General features: G+C 42.1%; 3 protein-coding genes and 1 long non-coding RNA gene across 8 annotated transcripts in view; 2 read left to right on the top strand and 2 right to left on the bottom strand.

Annotated features, from left to right (window-relative positions):
* LOC123961391 (FYVE, RhoGEF and PH domain-containing protein 6-like) overlaps positions 1-6,193 on the bottom strand; it is a 19,698-nt gene extending 13,505 nt beyond the window's left edge. Inside the window, exons 1-4 of one of the 2 annotated variants that reach the window (XM_046036739.1) lie at positions 5,979-6,193; positions 2,894-4,907; positions 819-960; positions 479-540 (exon numbers count right to left, since the gene is read on the bottom strand). In XM_046036739.1, coding sequence (XP_045892695.1) covers positions 479-540; positions 819-960; positions 2,894-4,907; positions 5,979-5,991 — 2,231 coding nt within the window. In that variant the 5' untranslated portion in view covers positions 5,992-6,193. Of the gene's footprint in view, positions 1-478; positions 547-818; positions 961-2,893; positions 4,908-5,978 lie in introns of both variants that reach the window. The other variant, XM_046036738.1, reaches the window with a different exon arrangement.
* Positions 5,985-9,794, top strand: LOC123961394. The gene is made up of 3 exons (XR_006822725.1): positions 5,985-6,207; positions 7,975-8,034; positions 8,178-9,794. It is a non-coding gene; the product is annotated as an uncharacterized LOC123961394 (long non-coding RNA).
* On the bottom strand, positions 6,770-16,354 carry LOC123961392 (uncharacterized protein C3orf20-like). Of its 4 annotated transcripts, none has more exons than XM_046036740.1 (18): positions 15,999-16,354; positions 15,831-15,919; positions 15,248-15,744; positions 14,397-14,453; positions 14,201-14,300; positions 13,398-13,610; positions 13,121-13,270; positions 12,459-12,579; positions 11,736-11,861; positions 11,483-11,641; positions 11,150-11,312; positions 10,623-10,842; positions 9,223-9,303; positions 8,721-9,078; positions 8,272-8,388; positions 7,516-7,658; positions 7,211-7,327; positions 6,770-7,065 (listed from the first exon to the last, which is right to left on the bottom strand). In XM_046036740.1, the coding sequence occupies exons 1-18, from the start codon at positions 16,071-16,073 to the stop codon at positions 6,993-6,995; spliced, it is 2,859 nt and encodes a 952-aa protein (XP_045892696.1). In that variant the 5' UTR covers positions 16,074-16,354; the 3' UTR covers positions 6,770-6,992. The 4 variants fall into 4 exon arrangements, with proteins under 4 accessions (XP_045892696.1, XP_045892699.1, XP_045892700.1 ...); XM_046036743.1 differs by having other exon boundaries at positions 11,150-11,291; XM_046036744.1 differs by having other exon boundaries at positions 11,150-11,282.
* LOC123961393 (methionine aminopeptidase 2-like) overlaps positions 16,179-19,252 on the top strand; it is an 8,219-nt gene continuing 5,145 nt past the window's right edge. Inside the window, exons 1-5 of the mRNA XM_046036746.1 lie at positions 16,179-16,426; positions 16,590-16,938; positions 17,726-17,839; positions 18,048-18,110; positions 18,858-18,960. Coding sequence (XP_045892702.1) covers positions 16,611-16,938; positions 17,726-17,839; positions 18,048-18,110; positions 18,858-18,960 — 608 coding nt within the window. The 5' untranslated portion in view covers positions 16,179-16,426; positions 16,590-16,610. The remainder of the gene's footprint in view (positions 16,427-16,589; positions 16,939-17,725; positions 17,840-18,047; positions 18,111-18,857; positions 18,961-19,252) is intronic.

Raw genomic sequence — 19,252 nt, 5'->3', positions numbered from 1 at the left:
ATGGGGCTGCGTAGCCGCCAACCAGTCAGGGTACCCATGCCTGACCCCCATCTACTGGCGAAAGCACCAACAATGGGCACTTCAGCATCAGAACTGGATCACGGAGCAATGGAAGAAGGTGGCCTGGTGATGAATCACGTTTTCTTTTGCATCACGTGTATGGCCGGATGTGTGTGCATTGCTTACGTTGGGAACACATGGCAGCTATGGGAAAAAGGCAAGCCGGCAGAGGCAGTATGATACTTTGGACAATGTTCTCCTGGAAAACTTTGGGTCCTGCCATTCATGTGGATGTTACTTGACACTTTTATGTTAATTGAGAAATATAATCTATTAACATGTATATTTTCAAAAATTCTTTCCACAGTACTGTATGTCCAAGGCTGAACACCCCTTGACATAAGAGATAAGATAGTCTGTGTTTTTTCATAATTTGACTGAACCTACTCTTTTAAGAAAAACAAAATAAAACTCTTACACTCTCTCAGAGGTCATAATTTCTGTGGCAATGTGGTGAATCTTGCTCTTCCTCTGTCCACCCTGTGTCTAACAAAAGGTACAAAAACACAGACTTAGAATTACAATGTGCCATAATAAATCACTGTGTAGGTCATGTTTACTCAAACAAGGTTCAGAGCAGATAAATGCTGTGCATCAAAATATATGCAGCATGTACCTGATATGCATGAGTTCAATAAAAAACAGTTAACAAAGTGCCAAAAGGAAGAAAAGTTCTTCCCCATATGTCCTGTGAGATAAAGGAAGTATTTTTAGCACTTCCAGGCACTAAACTGTTTATAACACTGTCAGCTTCTCACCGTACTCTCATCTGGCTGTTCAGGGACTCCTTTACTGGAGTTAGAGCTGCTATCATCCTCGCCCTCCTCATCTGAGGTATTGGGCAAGATGTCATCATCCACAGGGCCATCTTCCAGGGGTGCCACCTCCTCATCAACAGAGCTTTTGTCAAAAGAGTTAAAGTCAGTGTGGAATAGAGGCAGATGCCAGACTATGAAAACAATGTACATGTGTTTAGACACACAGAAGCAGCTGCAGGTATTTATCACTCTGAATGCAGAGAATGACAATGAACACACCTTTAGTCACTCACATGCCACATTTTAGAATAAATAGTACAATAACGTGAGGTTGTTATTTATAGAAGTGGGGTAAGGAGATGGGGCTTGAAATAATAATGTGTTAGCACATAATCTGACGGAGAGTGTGTTTTTGAAAGAAAAACTTTTCAGCAGTATTCAAACATTTCCTGCTCTGATCAAGTGGGAGTCATAAAAAAAGAACACACAGGAAAGGGTGCACTTGACACGACCGGAAAGAAAAAACATTTAACGATAATCATCAACACTGTCACATAACACTAGCCCTGGGTCCAGCTGCCTGCCTCGGGTCACAGAGCAGTAGTTTGGCTAAATGCTGCCAAGAGCGGCCAAACCACACACAAACCAGGATCATCACACACTTTGTTAATCTAACCTTGCAGCACTACACTGAGTACATTTGAGTAGCTAAAAGGGAACTGCAAGAAATACAAACTTCATATCTCAAATGCCACAATTCCCTGAGGGAGCACTGCACGTGAAACAACGGCACCTCCCTGAACCAAACTGCAGAAAAAGAATTAAGGCGAGGCTAAGCAACAAACCCAAATAAGCCAGAGTCTGTGTGTCTTACACACAGTGGTATGTTTACAATAGCTGTTGCATTTAACTGTGACTGGTCTCCGCTTGTGAGCTGCTCAACGTGCTTTTAACATGTGATTGCTGCACATTTTGATCTAAAGAGGGCTGACGCACTAAGCTGTGCAAGGCCAAGTTTTCAGTTACACAAACTGTAATCCTATTTTTCCAAATGAATTCTGCTTACTGGCCATTCATCAACAACATATGAGTTTTATTTAATTATTTTTTTAGATTTTTATTATTCTTATATAACTTGCATTTTTTATTCCATATTTATAATTTTCTAGATTTATTTATGTCAACTGTAGGTTTGTCTACATGTTGCACCTTATCACCAAAGCAAATCCCTCGTACATGTAAAATTCTACTTGGCAATAAAGCTCTTTCTAATAGAGCTAATTAATGTATATTTGGACACGCAGACATTTTAGTTATTTTAAATTCAGGTTTTGACCATTTAAAAGTCAAATTAAGAAAAAGAACATATGTATCTTGTTATAGAACCTGTTCCTCTGATTTATTCACAAACCTTACTGTTTTATAAAGACGGTCACATCGACTTTCAAATAAAACTACTGGCAGTGTACCTCCAGTGTACCTCAGCAACAGATATCTTAAAACCTGAGCAAATAAAACAAAAAATATCTACAAGATGAAATAACACAAATGTGTCTTTTTGTAATGTTGGCCAAAAGTTTCAACTAGTTCTACTACAAAGCACCTGTGACAAACACACCATGACACACAGAAAGCCTTTTGAACTAAATGCACACACTCCTGCCTTCTAGGCCAAAGACTGTCTAGTGTTAGTGTTGCCTCCGATCATAACTTAGTATGAGTAATATTTTATGTGCAATCTTAATTATGAGGTCAACCCCCATTCCATCAACTGTGCGGTACAAGCACACGCACCACCATACTTGTTAAACTCCCCTGACAGGAATCTGCAACAAAAGACTCAGTGTGACATGAGTCTCTGTGATCTTCCCATTTTACAAATGATACAGAGTCACTCTAAAGTAGTTATTTTACAGATGAATGGTTTTAAGAAGACGGAGGTGTTTTCCTGTCCTCATTCTAGAAAACAAGGGGAATTCCCTAATGTACAATATAGTCATAGGTACGATCGAGATGTGAGTTATTGAGAGAAACAAGACACAGAGACAGTAATGAAAGGCATCATAATAATCTACCTCTCATATTCTGTTGGGGTCTGACATGTCATGCCAGTGCTTCTCTCGAGGGACATATATGGTTCCTGCTCCTCATAAATGCCCTCATCATTATACATTGAGATCTGCCAGGCAGCAGGCTGCGAGAAGGAGGTCCGAGGCGAGGTCACTGCACTTCCCACATGCACATTCATGTAGTCTGGTATCTCTTCGTAGTTAGGGAAGTTCTCATAGTAACATGCGTATTCTGTTTCAGGAGAAAACTCATCTCCGTCCACGCTTTGCTCTACTCCAATCAGCGGGCAGGATAATTTGCGTTCAGGCTGCAGAAGCTCGTGGAAGTTCTGACATCCTTCCTGGTCCCTGTCCACACTTTGTTCATTGTCATTTGCAGCGTCGTCTGGGCTCTGGCCTTCTTTTACTGTCAGCTTGGGAAACTTCTTCACCGAGAGCTTCAAGTCCAGAAGTTTCCGGAAAGAGTTCCTCTTCTGTCCCTCAGAGCGAATGAGGTCAGCACCAGAGAAAGACTTGGCCCTCTGTTTACTCCGACTGGACCGAGAATGCTTGGTGGTTTCAGCTGTTAAGAGGTTTCTGCTTGCTTTATTGTCTGGAGGCAAAGGCAGCTCCCTCTTCACTCTTTCCTTCAAAACACCATTTTGTATAGGAAGGTCCTGCCTTTTCCCATTATCTCCTAATTCCCCCTCTTCTTTCTCCTCAGAGGATTCCTTCTTCTGCATCCATGCCATCGGGCAGCTGCGTCTCTGGGGCTTCTTCTGAGAAACCTTGACAACCTCATCCTCTGCTGCCCCAGTGATGGCAGGAGGCTGGCTGAGTTGACTGAGCGAACTACTACAAGTGTAGACTGCCTCCTGATCATGTGTTCCTTCCTCCTCCTTCTCCACCTCTTCATCCTCCTTGTCAACCGATACTTCCATCTCATGGCTGCTGCTGTCCCAACCCAGGTCTTCCTCCTCCACATCCTTTGGGACTGTCTGAGGAGCAGAGGTTGGTGCTTTGTTGTCAGGTGCAGACAGAAAAGGCTTTTTCTTGGGCGGAGGAGCTGGCCCAGCGCAAGCTTTTCTCACAGACAGAAATACTGGTTCAGGTATACTGACAGACGGTGATGAGCTGCCCTTCCCCTCTGATGACACCTTCACCTCTTTGACGTTCATTTCCCTCCCTTTCTCGCTTACAATCTCTTCCCTCTCCTCCTCCACCTTTTCCTGACGGGCCAGCACAGCCGCCCTGGGTTTCCGTGGTACAGGGACAGGGATGGGCTTCCTAGGGACTGCTGGGACTGGTTTGGGTTGGGGTGCACAAGATATTTGCTCTGAGTCAAAAGTATCTTCCTTTGGTCCTCGCCCAGGTGCACTCTGAGATATTACGTTACCATTTGCCTCATCGCTCCATGTTCTGTGAGGAAGGGATGGTCTAACAGTCCTGGTAATTATGTCTGTGTTGAGATTTTTGTCCAAAGTAAACGTTTCTTGAAGAGGTTTATGGGTTGTGAGGTGGGTATTGGTGGAAGCAGTGTTCATCACTTGGCACTCGGCATTGTCTGTTTTCTCTCCGCTGTTATCCAAAGTACTTCGCAATGTAGGGAGAAACTTTGTGTTTTCTACAGTTTTATCCTTATGCAATGTTTTCAAGTCTTTCTCCATTTTGTCTTTGTTTGTTGATGTGTTCCTCATACACATGCACTTTTCATGGCTACACAGACAAATAGGAATAATATAATCCCATTCTGGCTTTTTGTTCTCTTGCTGTATTCCATTTTGGGAGTTAATAAGACCTTTGTTCTGCGGCATTTCTGTTACAGATGTTTGATGCAGGCTCTTTAAAGCAAGTGGTTTGGACTCCAAAGCAGTGGTGAGTTTAGAGAGGCAGGGTTTGGGGGCCAGTACTGGTTTAATCCTCCTCTGTGCGCCAGGAGACGGGAGTGAGAGACCGTCTCTTCTTGGGGTTGAGGGAGACACCCCAGGCCTCTGCGGCTGGATCAGCTTTGGTTTTGGGGCCACAGGTGGCTTGTGCATTCCTGAGGAGAGAAAAACAAAAGATGTGCACTTGAGATTTTGTGTAAATCTCATCTGAATCAGAGCCTATTGTATAGGCTAGATAACATTTTCAAATCTGAAACACAGCAAAAAGATTATGGATCTAATCTGACACAATAAAAGCATACTCTGAATATCTGGATGGTATATTTGATGCTTCTTCAGTAGTCTGACAGATGTTCCCTCAATGAGAGTTCTATAGCACTGATCCTGATCTAGTAACAGCTTAGTGTAAAACTGCAGTAAAGTGCTAACCCCTGCTCCCCAGGGGGTTCAAATAGCACATGCTATTTATTTGCCACTCCACACAACAGCACAGTAATCCAGCGAATGGCCCATGTCAACAGGCAGAGCAGATGGGAGATGAGGAGTAGGAAAGAAATGAAGGAGGGCGCAAAGACAGGAAAAGAGTCAGGCAAACTGGTGTTTCTGGCTGAACTAGAGTCTTAAATTCTTCTGTGGTGGATAAAACAGTAACATGCTGAAGTGCTGATAGGAAGGGATGTTGCTTTTTGGAAATTATATATTTCCTTGTTCAGCAAGCCACAGTTTGACATTGGATGACTCTAGAAATCCACAAAAACAATTTCATTGATTTTGAATTGGAGATTGGGCAGAACCAACCACTGACTGACAGACAATTGTGAGATATGCTGTATATATGAGAGACAGGAGACATTCCACCTGGATGTCCCAAACACCATAATAGGCTACATTTCTAAAGAATCCTATGATTGCCAGTAATTTATCTGTAAAAGGCACACAGGTATGCACCTGCACAGTCTGTTATTTATCTTTTCTGTTGCTTTTATCTTGAATATGTTAACACACTTATTCAACTGTTCTGTTTGCAAAATAGCTTCAGCTAGACGCCCTTCAGTATATGCGTAACATCTGTTGCATTGCTTCTAACTGTGTAGTGTATCTGCATTGTCCCTAAGAAATAAATACATAGGCTACTGATTTGTAATTTATTTGGTCAGACTTGAGCGCTGGATCACTAAAATCTGTGACCAGTAGGATCAACAAGTAACGAGATTCCTGCCACTTACCTGACTTCATCATTGCTTTACTCTCTTCGCTTCTGTTGTTCCAATTTTTATCAGTCAACGCGGTAGCACAGACCGTCCCGTGTGTCCGGATACGTTGCAAGAAGTCGACTTTAAGTAAGTTATCTGTCAGTCATCAAACATCTACATTTTCTCCGCGTCTGTCCGAGCAACACGTGATCCTTCGGCGCACAGTTGATTCTCACTGAAGCCATCTGGCTGTCTGCCAGTGGTAAGTACCAGTTGGCTTACTTTTTGTTACCATAAATAATCCACTAGGGGTCCTCAGGAGCCACAAACTGCCAGAGTCAAAACAAAATGTTGGGAACTGTGAAGCAAAAACCAGTGTGACATTAACAGAGTCTGAAGTGTATAAGAGAAAATCCGGAATACTTTGATGTTTTGTTACTGTTAAGTTGTGTAAACTACAGTCCACTCCCCATCAGATCAATAATTCTACCCAAATGCATTTTAGACTTTCTGGGTACTCATCATTACACAGGAACTTTCCAGTGCTACACGCACATATCTTTCCACATACATCATCATCATCATTCCTAATATTAAACCCCAGTATGACTAAGAACCTAAAAATATGAGTGGAAGCCAGCTGATACTTTGTCAGCTATATTTAATATAGTTGAGGAAGTAAAATTCAAAAAACATCACTTATTGGCAGTGCTCACATCATGATGTAACTTTGTCACCAGGTTTATTTATCAGTCTGTAGGAACAGCGCTGGCTAACAGAAGGAAGGGAGACAAAAAGAAAACACAAAATAGTTCAGTGTTTTTATTAAATCTGCACATATTCACTGAAAAAATATTACAATAATTACACATATTTCCTACTGATGTTTTATACAAAATAAAAAGGCCATTAGTCAGAGTGAATTTAAATATTAGCAGTAATTGATTATACCTATATACCTATAAGAGTTTCCAGTGTACTCCTTAATGCCCAGTGCAGTTTGCAGTTTGATTACAATTCAAGTGGACCGATACAGATATAACCCCATCAGTCTTTTTTTGGTTTGATACAAATGTCTCTCTGTCGTCGGTGTGATATCTCAGGAACTTGATTTTTTTTTCTGTTCAGGAAAGAAGACATTAGACAGGTGATTTAGTCAGAGATCATTAACGCTGTGTTAAAATCAAAGGTGGTAAAGTTTATAAGAAGACATCAAATAACATTCAGGAACTTGCAGCAATCTAAATATGAATTAATTCATGTACCTCTCATTGGCCATTTCCGTTTCCACTGAAGCAGTCAGTCTTATGTCATCTCCTCTTTTTAGTGTTGCATCTTGTGAGTTGTGTGCAAATGTGGCTGCAAGGGTATTCACTTGATCACTGCACAGGAAGGATTAAATATGATCACAATCAAAGTAGTAAACTTAGTTAAATCTTTATCTCTGTAAAGCAATTAATCTGTGCTTTGAAGGTTTGTTTGTGGTTACAAGTGTCCATCACTGACAATTGTTTTAGGTTGATTCCCTTTACATTCACACTATGTCACACTGGGTATGGTGCAGTAGTACCTGAACATGTAGTCTGAAGGGAGGCTCAGACCTAATCTGTAGTCTCCCCTGGATCTGGAGATTTGCTTTTGAAGGTCCCTGACTGAGCAGCTGTGACCCCTGAATATGTAGCCCACAAACAGCAGCTTCCCTCTGATGTACATCTATGGCAATAACAAGGAGAACATTATATTGTCATTGTTATATTTAAAAAGCATCAGTTCATGTATTTTTGTTTAGATGACAGAGAAGTGGTTTGCACCACCATGTTGATTCTATTTTTTCTCAACATAAGTCATATCAGTCATGCTCTGTTTTTTTAGATTTCATAATAGAGGAATTTACAGGATGCATACGCAGTATCCTGTCAGTCATAAAAGCTTCTCTTTCTGAGTTTAAGTAAGACTTCTTGGGCTGACATTTTAAAGTGCAGTTTTTCATGTCATGATTCTGGTTTTCTGTTTGATTTATGGACTTAAGGAGAGATTTTCATCTTACAGCAAAGATCTGTGACTGGGCTGAAAATAAGAGCTCCCTTTGGTAATTAAGAAGCATCATCCCTCACTGCTTGTCAGCCTACAGTACTTTTATAATAAATGTCTGGGTTTCTGAGAAAGGACAGTGCCTAACTACAGTCCTCCTCACCCCATCTCTCCCACATGCTGTCACCTGTTCTGCTTCAGGCAGGCACTGCTGCTGCCACCCAGTGGGAGCCATGAAAATAAGCACTGAGCAGAGCCTGCAGCCTTTGGCCAAGCCTGCAGTGGGTTTACTGACCAGGACCATCCCAGGAGCTGCATTGTGTCTCTGTTGCAGCAGGATGTTCTCCATTCCACAGCTGTGCTTTCCTGTTGACATCTCGTACCTCACCAGGCGGAATGAATCCATCTGGCACTAGATTAAAAAAAAAACTGTTACTGAGTTTCCAGAAATGTATACTGTACAACAGCCTGCAGACTGTAGTGTCTTTCACTGACACTTTGTTTTTTTTAGCCTATGCGAAGCTATGTTGTCTTTGTAAAATGTAAATTAGTATTACAAAGCATTCCTGCACATATAGTGTACTGTACATGCTGATTATGTAAACTAGATGTTATTTAACTACAGTGACACAACAAACTTGCACTGTAACTGGTGCTTGGCTTTGTATACATACAGTACATCATAGCCAAAATAAGAGACTTTTTTCTTTTTTCATTATATTTCTGTCTGTATATAATTCACACCTGAGTACAGGGCATGGTTCTGTGCCTGTTCCTCCTCCTGTAAAGCTGCTCCAACACATCCTGGTCAGGCACTGCCTGTGTGTGGATGGGCTGGCACAGCAGAGTCACACACACCACCAGGATTTGTTGACTGTGTGGAGGCTGGCCCATAATGAAGGCATCGTACTCCAGGTCTGTTACCACTGGCATCAGCGTAGCGCTGCAGCAGCACCGCCTGCGTCCACCCTCCCCCAGCAGGGCAGCTCTCAGCAGAGGAGGGCACACTGTGAGGGGGTTGGAGGGAGTGAAGGATGGCAGGGCTGGATAGCGGATGACAGCAGAGGGCTGCAAATCTGGACTGTTTGGAATAATCACTGACCTGGCAGGGTGGGGGTGACAGTGAATCAGTCACTGTAAATATACTCTTGCTCTTATAAAACTGCAGTAAATGTTATTTTCTACACAAAGACACTTGAATGACTTTATAATGGTCATGCCTGTCAGTAATACAAGTGGGTCTTACTCAAGTTTGATGTTGCCATGAATTTGAAGAGGTCCTATCTGTGTGACATGGGTCTCCTCCTTTGTTCGCTTTTTTGGTGTCCTGGCAACATACAGGTCAAAACAGGCCTTACATAATGCAGCATACATCTGTGCAAAGTCTAGCTGAGCTCAAGCACTTCAAACTGATCAATAAACAAAGTGTTTCTGTCACTATTACAAAATCAATCACTGGCCTCCGTTTAAGGACAGACAGGAGGACACCTATGCATGTAAGCACTTCCTCGTTTACATGCATTTGCTTATAAATACTCAAAAACATGGTTTCAACAGTGTATAAAGTGTTAAGTGTTACAGTGTGTTTGAAGATAAAATGCCATTTAATCTCTCCACCATGAACTATGTACTCTAAACATTTTATATTACAAGAGTATTTCAGTGATTTAGTATTGTAGTTTGATTAAAGGGGATTCACATGAGAAACAGGCTTGTTAATGCAACTTAATAGTGTCTTTCTCTTGAACCTGTCTACACGGTAAACACTCATGTGGGGCTAAAGGATTTGAGGGAAATATCTAATAGCGTTTTTTCTGACCTTTGTGATGATTATTTTCTATAAAATAAACTTACAATCACGTATTTTTCTGTCCACAGAAACAAGTTGTGAGAGTGGTTTTAAGTTAAAATGGCGAACTTGTTGCAAACATTATTTACAAATCCAACAGTTACAGAGCCACATTATCGTTAGTTTGGAGTTGTGCTTCTGGCCACCTGATAAATAAGTGTTTTTGGTCTCTAAATGCTCCACTCTGTTCACCAGATAGTTGCTAACTGTGTCTGTCTGCTGTTTGGCGCTGAGCAGGTAGTGTACTGTGGGGTTTTACAGCTTTTCTGTGACAACAGCTGCCGGTTGTGACTGAAGTTGTTGTTGTTGTGGCAGTGAGAATGTACTGAAAAAGTAAAGTTGTGGGCTAAACACTGAGCGTGCTATAAAGCGCTGTAAAGCTGAAAAGAGCTGCAGATTTGGGTGATAATTCTCTATAGGGTCATCACTACAAGTAACACTGCCTCAATGTTTTCATACTGTCCTTTCATACAGTAAACTGTTATAAAAATACTGATTATTGCCATTTTAAACTCCAGGCCTTTGTTTGTGGACTACATTTTTAAACAAGATTCAGTATGCTTGTACCAAACACAGCAGTTACAATATAAACAGAATAAGAAAAATAATTTCTTGTTATTTGGGTCCTCCAAAATTAGTCAACTACAGCTGAGTAAATATGTCAGGAGCAGTTGTCATCATAGCTGGTGAAATCAACAATCGCCGGCTAAACCTTTCACCCCCTACAGCTTGTTAAGACACTGTTAGTTGTTTAAACACAGCTTCTTTAAATCTGTGTATTGGTGTAAAGTGTGCACCTTGGCATCTTGATGTAGGAATCCAGCATTCTTTCTGCTGGTGCTGACAGATGTCTGTGCAGCTCCTGTAACTCATTCCTGCCTTCCTCAGGCTGGACTGGTTTAGCGTCTGCCCGCTCAGGTGGGTTCAGGGAGGGCAGAGTAGCTGACTGTACCTCTCTCCTCAGCCTGGTCCTCGGTGGGGCATCTGGCATCCGCTCTATGTCAGGACACTTGATCCCTGAAGGAGAGGAAGAGGTCACTCAGAAATGCATACAGACACCGAGTGACACGAGTGACCGTGAACAAGATCCTGATGGAACTATTCAATAATGTTGAGTTTGCAAGAGAAGGTGATACTGTAACTTTTTGCTTCACTGAACTACTTTAAACAACCTTACCGGGTCAGATTGGCTCAATGTTACTTTTATTTGCACTACATGCTTTAATATTTCATAATGTACTGTACATCACACCCACTGGTTGCAGTATGAGCACACATTACACATTTCAGAAAAGCTGGAAAGGCTGTGTTCAAAGTCAGGTACCAATGGCCACACGATAATAATCCAGCCAGTTATCCAGGGTGTTTCGTGCTCTCTGCTGAAGCCTTTTCAGCTCCCTGCCGATATGCCCTCCTCTTCTCCACTGTTCTGGCAGCTCCTGCACCTCTCTGACCATCTGGAGGACCTCCCGGGAGCACACAGACACCTGCCATACATCATTACTTGCATGGTAGATCATATGATATGAAACAACATAGGGTATTTAGCAAGAGAAGGCATTTTCAGAACTCAAAGGTATTGCTGTCATACTCTTTTAGAGCATAAAATAAATTGGGCTGTTATTTTGATGTTGGAATATATAAATTTATGTTGTACATTCACAGAGGCATCATATGGTGATAAAAAGTCTCTTAAAGGTGTTAGCGTCAGGTTCCTCTTGCTCTCTTGGAACACAGAAGGGGATTTTGTTTTCCTCGTCAGCAGGAGGCCTTGAGCAGCATCAGAGGCAAATTGCCCTTCAGTCTGCAAACAAAGCTGCCAATGCAGTGAAGACATTATAGATTACAAGCGATTATTATAAATATGATGGTAAATATTTTTTCTTTCACCTACTTGATCTTAATCTCACCGTTTCCTTTGTTTGGTTCATGTTAAACAGGACAGATAGAGGAAGTTGAACTCTTTCGTTGTTACACCTGAAGGTGAGCGTGGCAGAAGTACCACTGAGCAGCCTCACAGAGATTAGATCTGACAACTGTAGGAGACAAAAAAACCCCAACACATTTACAGGTAAAACGGAAACGCTCTTTAAAAGAAATAGCTATCAGTATCATAAGCACTAAATTCTAGTGAATTAATGCATGACCATCTAATCCGTACACTATACACCTGTTATAAAACCTCTCCTGGTCGTGTCAGAGACGGTTAGTGTTCATTTATCAGTAGGTCATGCGTCATACCTCACATGCCCTTCTTTGTTTCCCCTAAATGTGACATTTCACATATGCACATCTCACAGTAAACTCATATGAAAGGCTCACGTCAGATGCTTAGTCCCCCTGACTAGCCTTGTCACTGAATATATTTCTTGTCTGGAGATTAACTATTGTCTCTATGTAACATGTTGCTGAGCCGATGCATACCAGTTTAGACACAGACGCTCTGTCAGGGAGTGAAATTAAGTGACAAGATTTGACTAAACAGAGAGAAACTTCTTTCACAATAAAAATGTTGCCAGGTGGCTCTGTTTGTTAATTGCTCAAGTGCACTTAAGACAGTTACAATATATATGTCATAGGTAGAAAAAGTTGTAGTAGACTCAAAAGTCACTATTCTAGTAATGTGGCTGCACCTGTATAACAATCTTCTCTCTGTGTGTGCGGCCTGTCTGCCAAATCCACTCCTTATTTATGTTCCCATGATGGTCACATTTGAATCCACCATCCTGGTCCCACACCGCTGTAATGGCAGAGCTGCAGGAATATAAGTATCATCAAAAGCTGTCACACATACAGAATGAAAGTCTGACCAATTAAAGGCATTCAGTATTTCGGAGAAAACACTTTGTTTTGCTTTCTTTAAAGGAGTGAGATGAGAATGTTGATAATAATGTCACGTAAATGTGCCTTTCTAGTCTTTTCGACCACTCAAAGCGCTTTTACACTACATCTGCACCAGTCAAACACATTCATATACTGAGCCTAAAGCCTAAGTGCTCAAACAGAAACTAACTTTCACACACATTCATACACTGGCAGAACAGCCGCCAGGGGCAATTCGGAGTTCAGTATCTTGCCCATGGACACTTCGACATGCATCCTGGGGGAGCCGGGAATTGAACCACCTTCCAATTAACGGCCAACCCGCTCTAACTCCTGAGCCACAGCCGTGTGTGTCAAAGAAGTCCTCCACTTATTTGTTACTGTACTTCCATTACTGACTGAGTAGTTCTTCATGTGTACAATTAGTGAAGTGCCTTATTCAGACATTTTCACATTTCAGCACTGAACTCACCTAAGAGGGTGTGTAGCAACCCCGTGTCCAAATGCTGTGATAGTCGCTAGAATAACGGGACACTCGCTGTCACTGAACACTGTGGTGTAGAAGCCTCCACAGGGCAGACCTGAGTAGCTCTGGCATACTGCCATGCAACCAGACGGGTAGCTGAGAGGGCATGTGTCAAAAGGTCAGCTGCAGTGACACATTTCCCATCCACCTTACACTACATTTGCTTCTTGGACAACTACTAGAATTTAAACAGCAATGTATAAACATGATGAGAGAAGGATACTATATGCACGAGGAGCCGTCGTTGATCCTGTAGTGTAGTTTCTGCTGTGCTGGATCCTGCTGCTTCACTTTTGGTATCCGGGGGATCCCATTGACTAGAGTGGCAAGTTGGGCCTTAGTCCCTGCATCCCTGTCCTTCAGCCTTGCCTTTGCATCACCATAGTGACGGATTATGAGGGTCTTTTTCGGGACCTCTTCAGCTGTTTGTAGTTTTCTGTCAGAAGATGAAGTATTTTTTATGCTTAAATAACTAATCTCTCAAGCTATCAAACTGGAGTTTTTGAGGAGTTACACTGTAAAAATTTTAACACCTGATGACCAAAGGTAAAATTTGGTAATGATATGTACACTCAATGCCATCGTTGCCCAAAACAGGGATATTAACTTAAATTAGTCATTAACAATAAAGCACGCTAGCAGACAGGACTATACTTTGAGCTAAGTGCTACCTTGACGCTCAATGACATCATGCTGATGTTTAGTAGGTATAATGTATACCATGTTCGCCATCTTAGTTTAGCATGTAAGCATTCTACCATAGAACTAAAAGGGTAGAGGGTGCTGTTGAAAAGGTAGGTATTCATCAAAGTTATTACAAGTCATCCTGAGTGGGGACATCAGTCACCAAAGTCAGTAGGATTCATTGTCTGGGAATCATATCTATACAACATTTTGTGTCAATAGATCTTGAAGTGTTTGACTGACCAAACAACCAACACTACCATTATCAGTTAAGAAATTTTGGAAAGTAACCCCTAATTTGACAAACATTTGCTACAGGCTAAAAAACAGCAGGAAACGCACTCAGGATTTCTTGCCGCCTGGAGTCGCTCCACCACCCACTGACACAAACTGATCAGCTGAGGGTCATCACAGGAGGGCTGCATTGGCTGGGTGAACCAACCTGGACACAAATCAAATCCAGCTGAGGTAGCAGGGCCACAGGATTGAGACAGCCAACTGCAGAGACAGTCTCCCTCATGAACACAATGCTTCTTACCTGGATTTTTACAGATGTTGGATGACATGGAGAAGCTGATGGTTGTGGAGCTGGGAGCTGTTCGGGAGTAAGAGAGTGGTCTTAAATTCACCTTTCTGTTGAATCTGTACTTACAATACTGGCCATATATAAGTCATTACCAGTGACATCAGGGAAGTTAATGTAACTCAGTAGCTCCGTAACTGATTAACAGACAGCAGTACATCTGTGCCCAGCTACCTGCTACCTTGTCCTATCTGGAAAACCTATCCTCTCACTTCCACAAGCTTGCAATCAAAGTTGTCCTCAAGTGCAGCCTTCAGGGGTCCTGAGAAATTACTTAATGGGTTTTCACGCTCATTGATGTTGTCGCTTACCTACATGAACTATAGCACATTAAAAATAGTGGGAACTTAAAATTGATCTGACTATGCTGTTTATCCTGCCTTATTCTCAAGAAATACTTTTACTAAATATTTTTACTTAATAAGTCATTTGTAAAACCTACTTTTGGGTTGCCAGGTTGTAAAAAAGGCCTTTTGGCTGATGTTTATCCTCCTGTAGTGTAATGTTATTTGGCTTTGTATTTAGCAAACATTTTCTTAATCGTTTATTCCAATTTTAAATACTTTTTATACTACTGGGTATATTAGCAGTGTAATACTGAATCATATCATGTAAGTACCATATGTTATTTTATGTATAAAAGTAACTAGGAACTATAAGTGTCAAATAAATCTAGTAAAGAAAAGGTTAGGCTATACTACATTATTTCCCAATGAAATGTAGTGGAGTACAAGTATAAAGTAGCATACAATGGAAATTCTCAAATACTTTCCACCAATGGACATGTGACGCAGAGATAAATTTACCTCTACTGGATTTTTGTTTGCGCTTTTTCTTGCGTGGATTTAAGCTAACTTGTGGCCTTCCAACAGAGGGACCAACATTTTCTACAACACACGAGTTCCTCTCTCCTGCCTCCCTCTTGTCATTGCCAGACACCTGACGGGATCGCGCTTGATCCAACTTCAGGGAACCTTTGGACTTCCGTTTGTCAGTCTGTTCCGCCCTTTGCGAGTACTCCGCCTCCCCTGCAGTCAGATCCTTCCAGGAGTAATTCAGAATATTTACAATCCCGTGAGGAATACACCCCTCCGCCTTCCACTGATGTTGTGAAAGTAGGCGAGCCAATTCGTTTAATAACGGAGGGGCTGCTTGCTTGTATGCATCCATCGGATCACGGTCCTTAACGTTCAGTGCAGCTCCGACTGCAGATGAGGTATCAGGTTTACCATCCCCACGTGTTTCACCTGACAGTCTCTGAGTGAGCTCATCACCTTTGTCTTCTTTGTTTTCATTATCTCGACTACAAGAAACGTGAGATCATTTATTAGACATACTTAAGAAGCACAAATGTAGGCTAAAATATTTTGGAGCAAGGGCATTTATTACCTTTGTGTTGTATCTTCTAACTGCGCCCTTTCATTTGCCTCATTCAAATACAAAATGTTCTTTCGTGTTCCTTTAATTCGTTTTGTTGGCTGCAGAGAGATCAATCAAGGTTAATGACTTGCTGTTTCTTTAAAACGACAGTCAGCAAAATTAATCATTATTGCCCACCTGGTCAAAGAAATACAAAGGACCAGTTGTGAATTCTGTCAGCGCACCAGAAGAACTCATTGTTTCCTTAAACATCCACTTGAATTTCCTCTGAAGATTCGCCACACACAGGTAAAACGCAGCAGGCTATTCGTCCTTGCAACAAAATATCAGCAAAACCAAACTGTAGGCTATCCACCTTTCACTTCTGTTAATGTCCACTCGGTGTGCTGGGCTTGTTGCTTGGATACACTGGGCGCCCGTCTCCAAATAGCCTGCTCGCGTTATGCACCGTTAATGATCTACCCCGGGCATCAAATTGAAAGGCTTTTTGTGACAATACAAACAACACTACAACGGTGAAACATTACTTACACTCACAGATAATGTGTCGGCAACATGGATACACAGGAGAAGTGACAAGTCTTACTGAGGAGCTGCAGTCACAGGTGCGCGCAAAGACGGGTAACCTGAAACTCAGCGACTTGATCAGAGAAAGTGATTATTCCAGCACGCAGTGCAGCTTTTACGGGTCATTAATTAGACACTGGGGCACTGGTGTTGTGTTGCTGTCCTATTACAGTTTGTCCCAAACTGTTATTTTCCCTACAGACAAAAATCTGATGATAGGCTATGAAAGTTTTTGCTCCTCGGGACAGAGGAGGATCGTCTTCCTCTCCCTGGGTCAAGTTGTTGCACAGAGATTGTCTTAATAGCTCATTATTGGCTCAGCGTCTTCCTACTGCACACTTTTCTTCTTTGACCACTGGAGGCTCCCAGCAGCTTATGCGTCACTTCATCTCTCAGTCGCTGATCATGGCGGAGCTACCGCTACAGCATGAAGTGGAGCCTCAACTTCTCAACGGGAACGACTTGAACGAGGAAAGGGAAGACGCAGACGCCTCAGAATCAGTAAAGAAAAAGAGAAGAAAGAAGAAGCGGAACAAGGCCACCGCACCAGGTAAGAGGCATCACTTCACCTTTAGAGAATCGTTGAGAAAATAGTGCAAAATAGTCTCTGGTGCCTCTCGATGTAGAGCACTAGCGTCAGATATGCGGGAGAGGAGACTTTTTTCAACCTGTCAGAGGGTATTCCTGTCCAGCTGTCCCAACTCTGAGCGGCTGCTGCTGGAGCTGATGCGCTCATCTGGAAACGGGCCAATCTCTGAAAAACGGAATTTAACAAAACTGACTGAAGAGCTGTCATTTAAAGATATGAGTAAAATATAATTTTACTCTAGATTAAATATGCTCCGTCCCATAAATCCCCCTAAGCTGCATGAAATGATGTAATAGAAGTATCCACAGAATTTAGTGCAATAAGATGACAACCAGTCTTATGCAGAAATAAAAAATCACGATGATAATTGCAGTCTTACTGTCTGATAATGTTGAAAAATAAAATCCCCAAAAGCCTGAGTTGTGGAACCTGCCATAAGTCAATTTGTGGTCCACAGGGCTAAATGTCATAATGCTGCAAGGTACATATGCCCTTGAGGATATGGATCCAAGGTATAGAAAGAAATTATGCACAGACTCTGCCAAGTTGAGATCGTAGTGGATGCACTTTCTTGAGATGACTCTGAGCCACAAATAATTTACTCACTCTGTGTGTGTGTGTGTGTGTGTGTGTGTGTGTGTGTGTGTGTGTGCGTGTGCGTGTGCATGTGCGTGTGTATGTCCATGCCATTGGTGTACACGTGCGTGTTCTCCTGCACATGCATGCACGAGGGTGTGTGACTTTGCAGCAGGGACAAATGAGGCTGAGGGGGATGGAGAAGCCGGAGGTATCGGTGATGTGACAAAACAGTTGGAGCAGCAAACACTGGAGGACAAAGAGAGGGAGGAGGATGGAGAAGAAGGTAACTCCTCACCACCAACCATCAGCATCATCATCTACAGTTGTGGCTGTGTTGAACTTTAAGCCCAGAAAGTGCACAGGGAAATTCAGCCGGTCATATCTGCAATGTGATATCTGATTTTTAGTAGCACACTGGGAATTTTGCCCGAGCCTCCTGTCGATATTTCTCACTTTACAAACGGTATTGAAACTAATGATGCTTTCAACAGACGGGGATGAGGGAGATAACTCAGCTGGGAAAAAGAAGAAGAAGAAAAAAAAGAAGAAAGGATGTAAGTAGTTTTTTTTCTTATAGTGCAGCAAATGTATCTCTAGAGTAACACACTCTGGCAATGGCTGTTAAATTATGTGTACATTTATTCAATTCAGAATTTTAATTGAAACTGCAATTCACATCACGGTGACAGAATATTTATCGTCACAGAGGCACATCAGATTTTAAAGATAGACAGCGCTTTACACAGCAAAAGTTTTCCAGTGTTTGAATTTTGAACCTATGCATCCTCAATTGACTGCATCAGAATCACTTTAAGTCATTAGGTAAATACAACAGGTGCACAAAAGCAGTTTGACTCGGTTAATTAGTGTCACGAGAGTTGCATAATGCAGCACTGACACGGAAGTTGTCGGACAAAATGAGACAGGTACTTAGATGTCGGGCACACACAATGACATCATATTCAACATAAACACACTACAAATTCAGTGAAAGCTGAGTGAGGTGTGGAGTGAGTGAACTGAAAATAGATGATCCTAAAAAGTGTGCTACCTATAAATATATCACTATAACCACTGTATGTAAGTGCTTTTAAATTGCCACAGATTTCCTCCAGCAATTTAATTCAGTTTTTTTACTTTTACTCAAGGGTGTCTTACTTAATTGAATCTTGAAGCCAGGAGGTGCACTGTATTCTCCAGTTAAAATATTATATCATGAACACTGGGGAGGATAACTGGTGTTTTCTTTTCTCTCTCCTGCTGCTTTCATCTGCTTCTCCTTCTCTCTATCTGGGCCACAGTGAAGGGACAGACTGACCCTCCCTCAGTCCCTATTTGTGAGCTCTATCCCAGCGGAGACTTTCCAAAGGGAGAGGAGTGTGAATACCCACCATCGAAAGACGGGTGTGTAATGTAAATGCTCCGTACTTGTATAGCGCCTTTCTAGTCTTTTCGACCACTCAAAGCGCTTTTACACTACATTTTACACTACAGTCACACACATTCATACACTGAATGTGCTCAAACGGAAACTAACATTCACACTGGCGGAATAGCAGGCAAATCAGGGTTCAGTATCTTGCCCAAGGACACTTCGACACGCAACCAGGGGGAGCCAGGGATCGAACCGCCGACCTTCCGATTAACAGCCAACCCGCTCTACCTCCTGAGCCACATTGTCCCTCACACTCAGCAG

Source organism: Micropterus dolomieu, linkage group LG22 (genome assembly GCF_021292245.1).
Source record: "Micropterus dolomieu isolate WLL.071019.BEF.003 ecotype Adirondacks linkage group LG22, ASM2129224v1, whole genome shotgun sequence".
Taxonomy (NCBI): domain Eukaryota; kingdom Metazoa; phylum Chordata; class Actinopteri; order Centrarchiformes; family Centrarchidae; genus Micropterus; species Micropterus dolomieu.
This window is presented reverse-complemented; position numbering and strand designations above follow the sequence as displayed.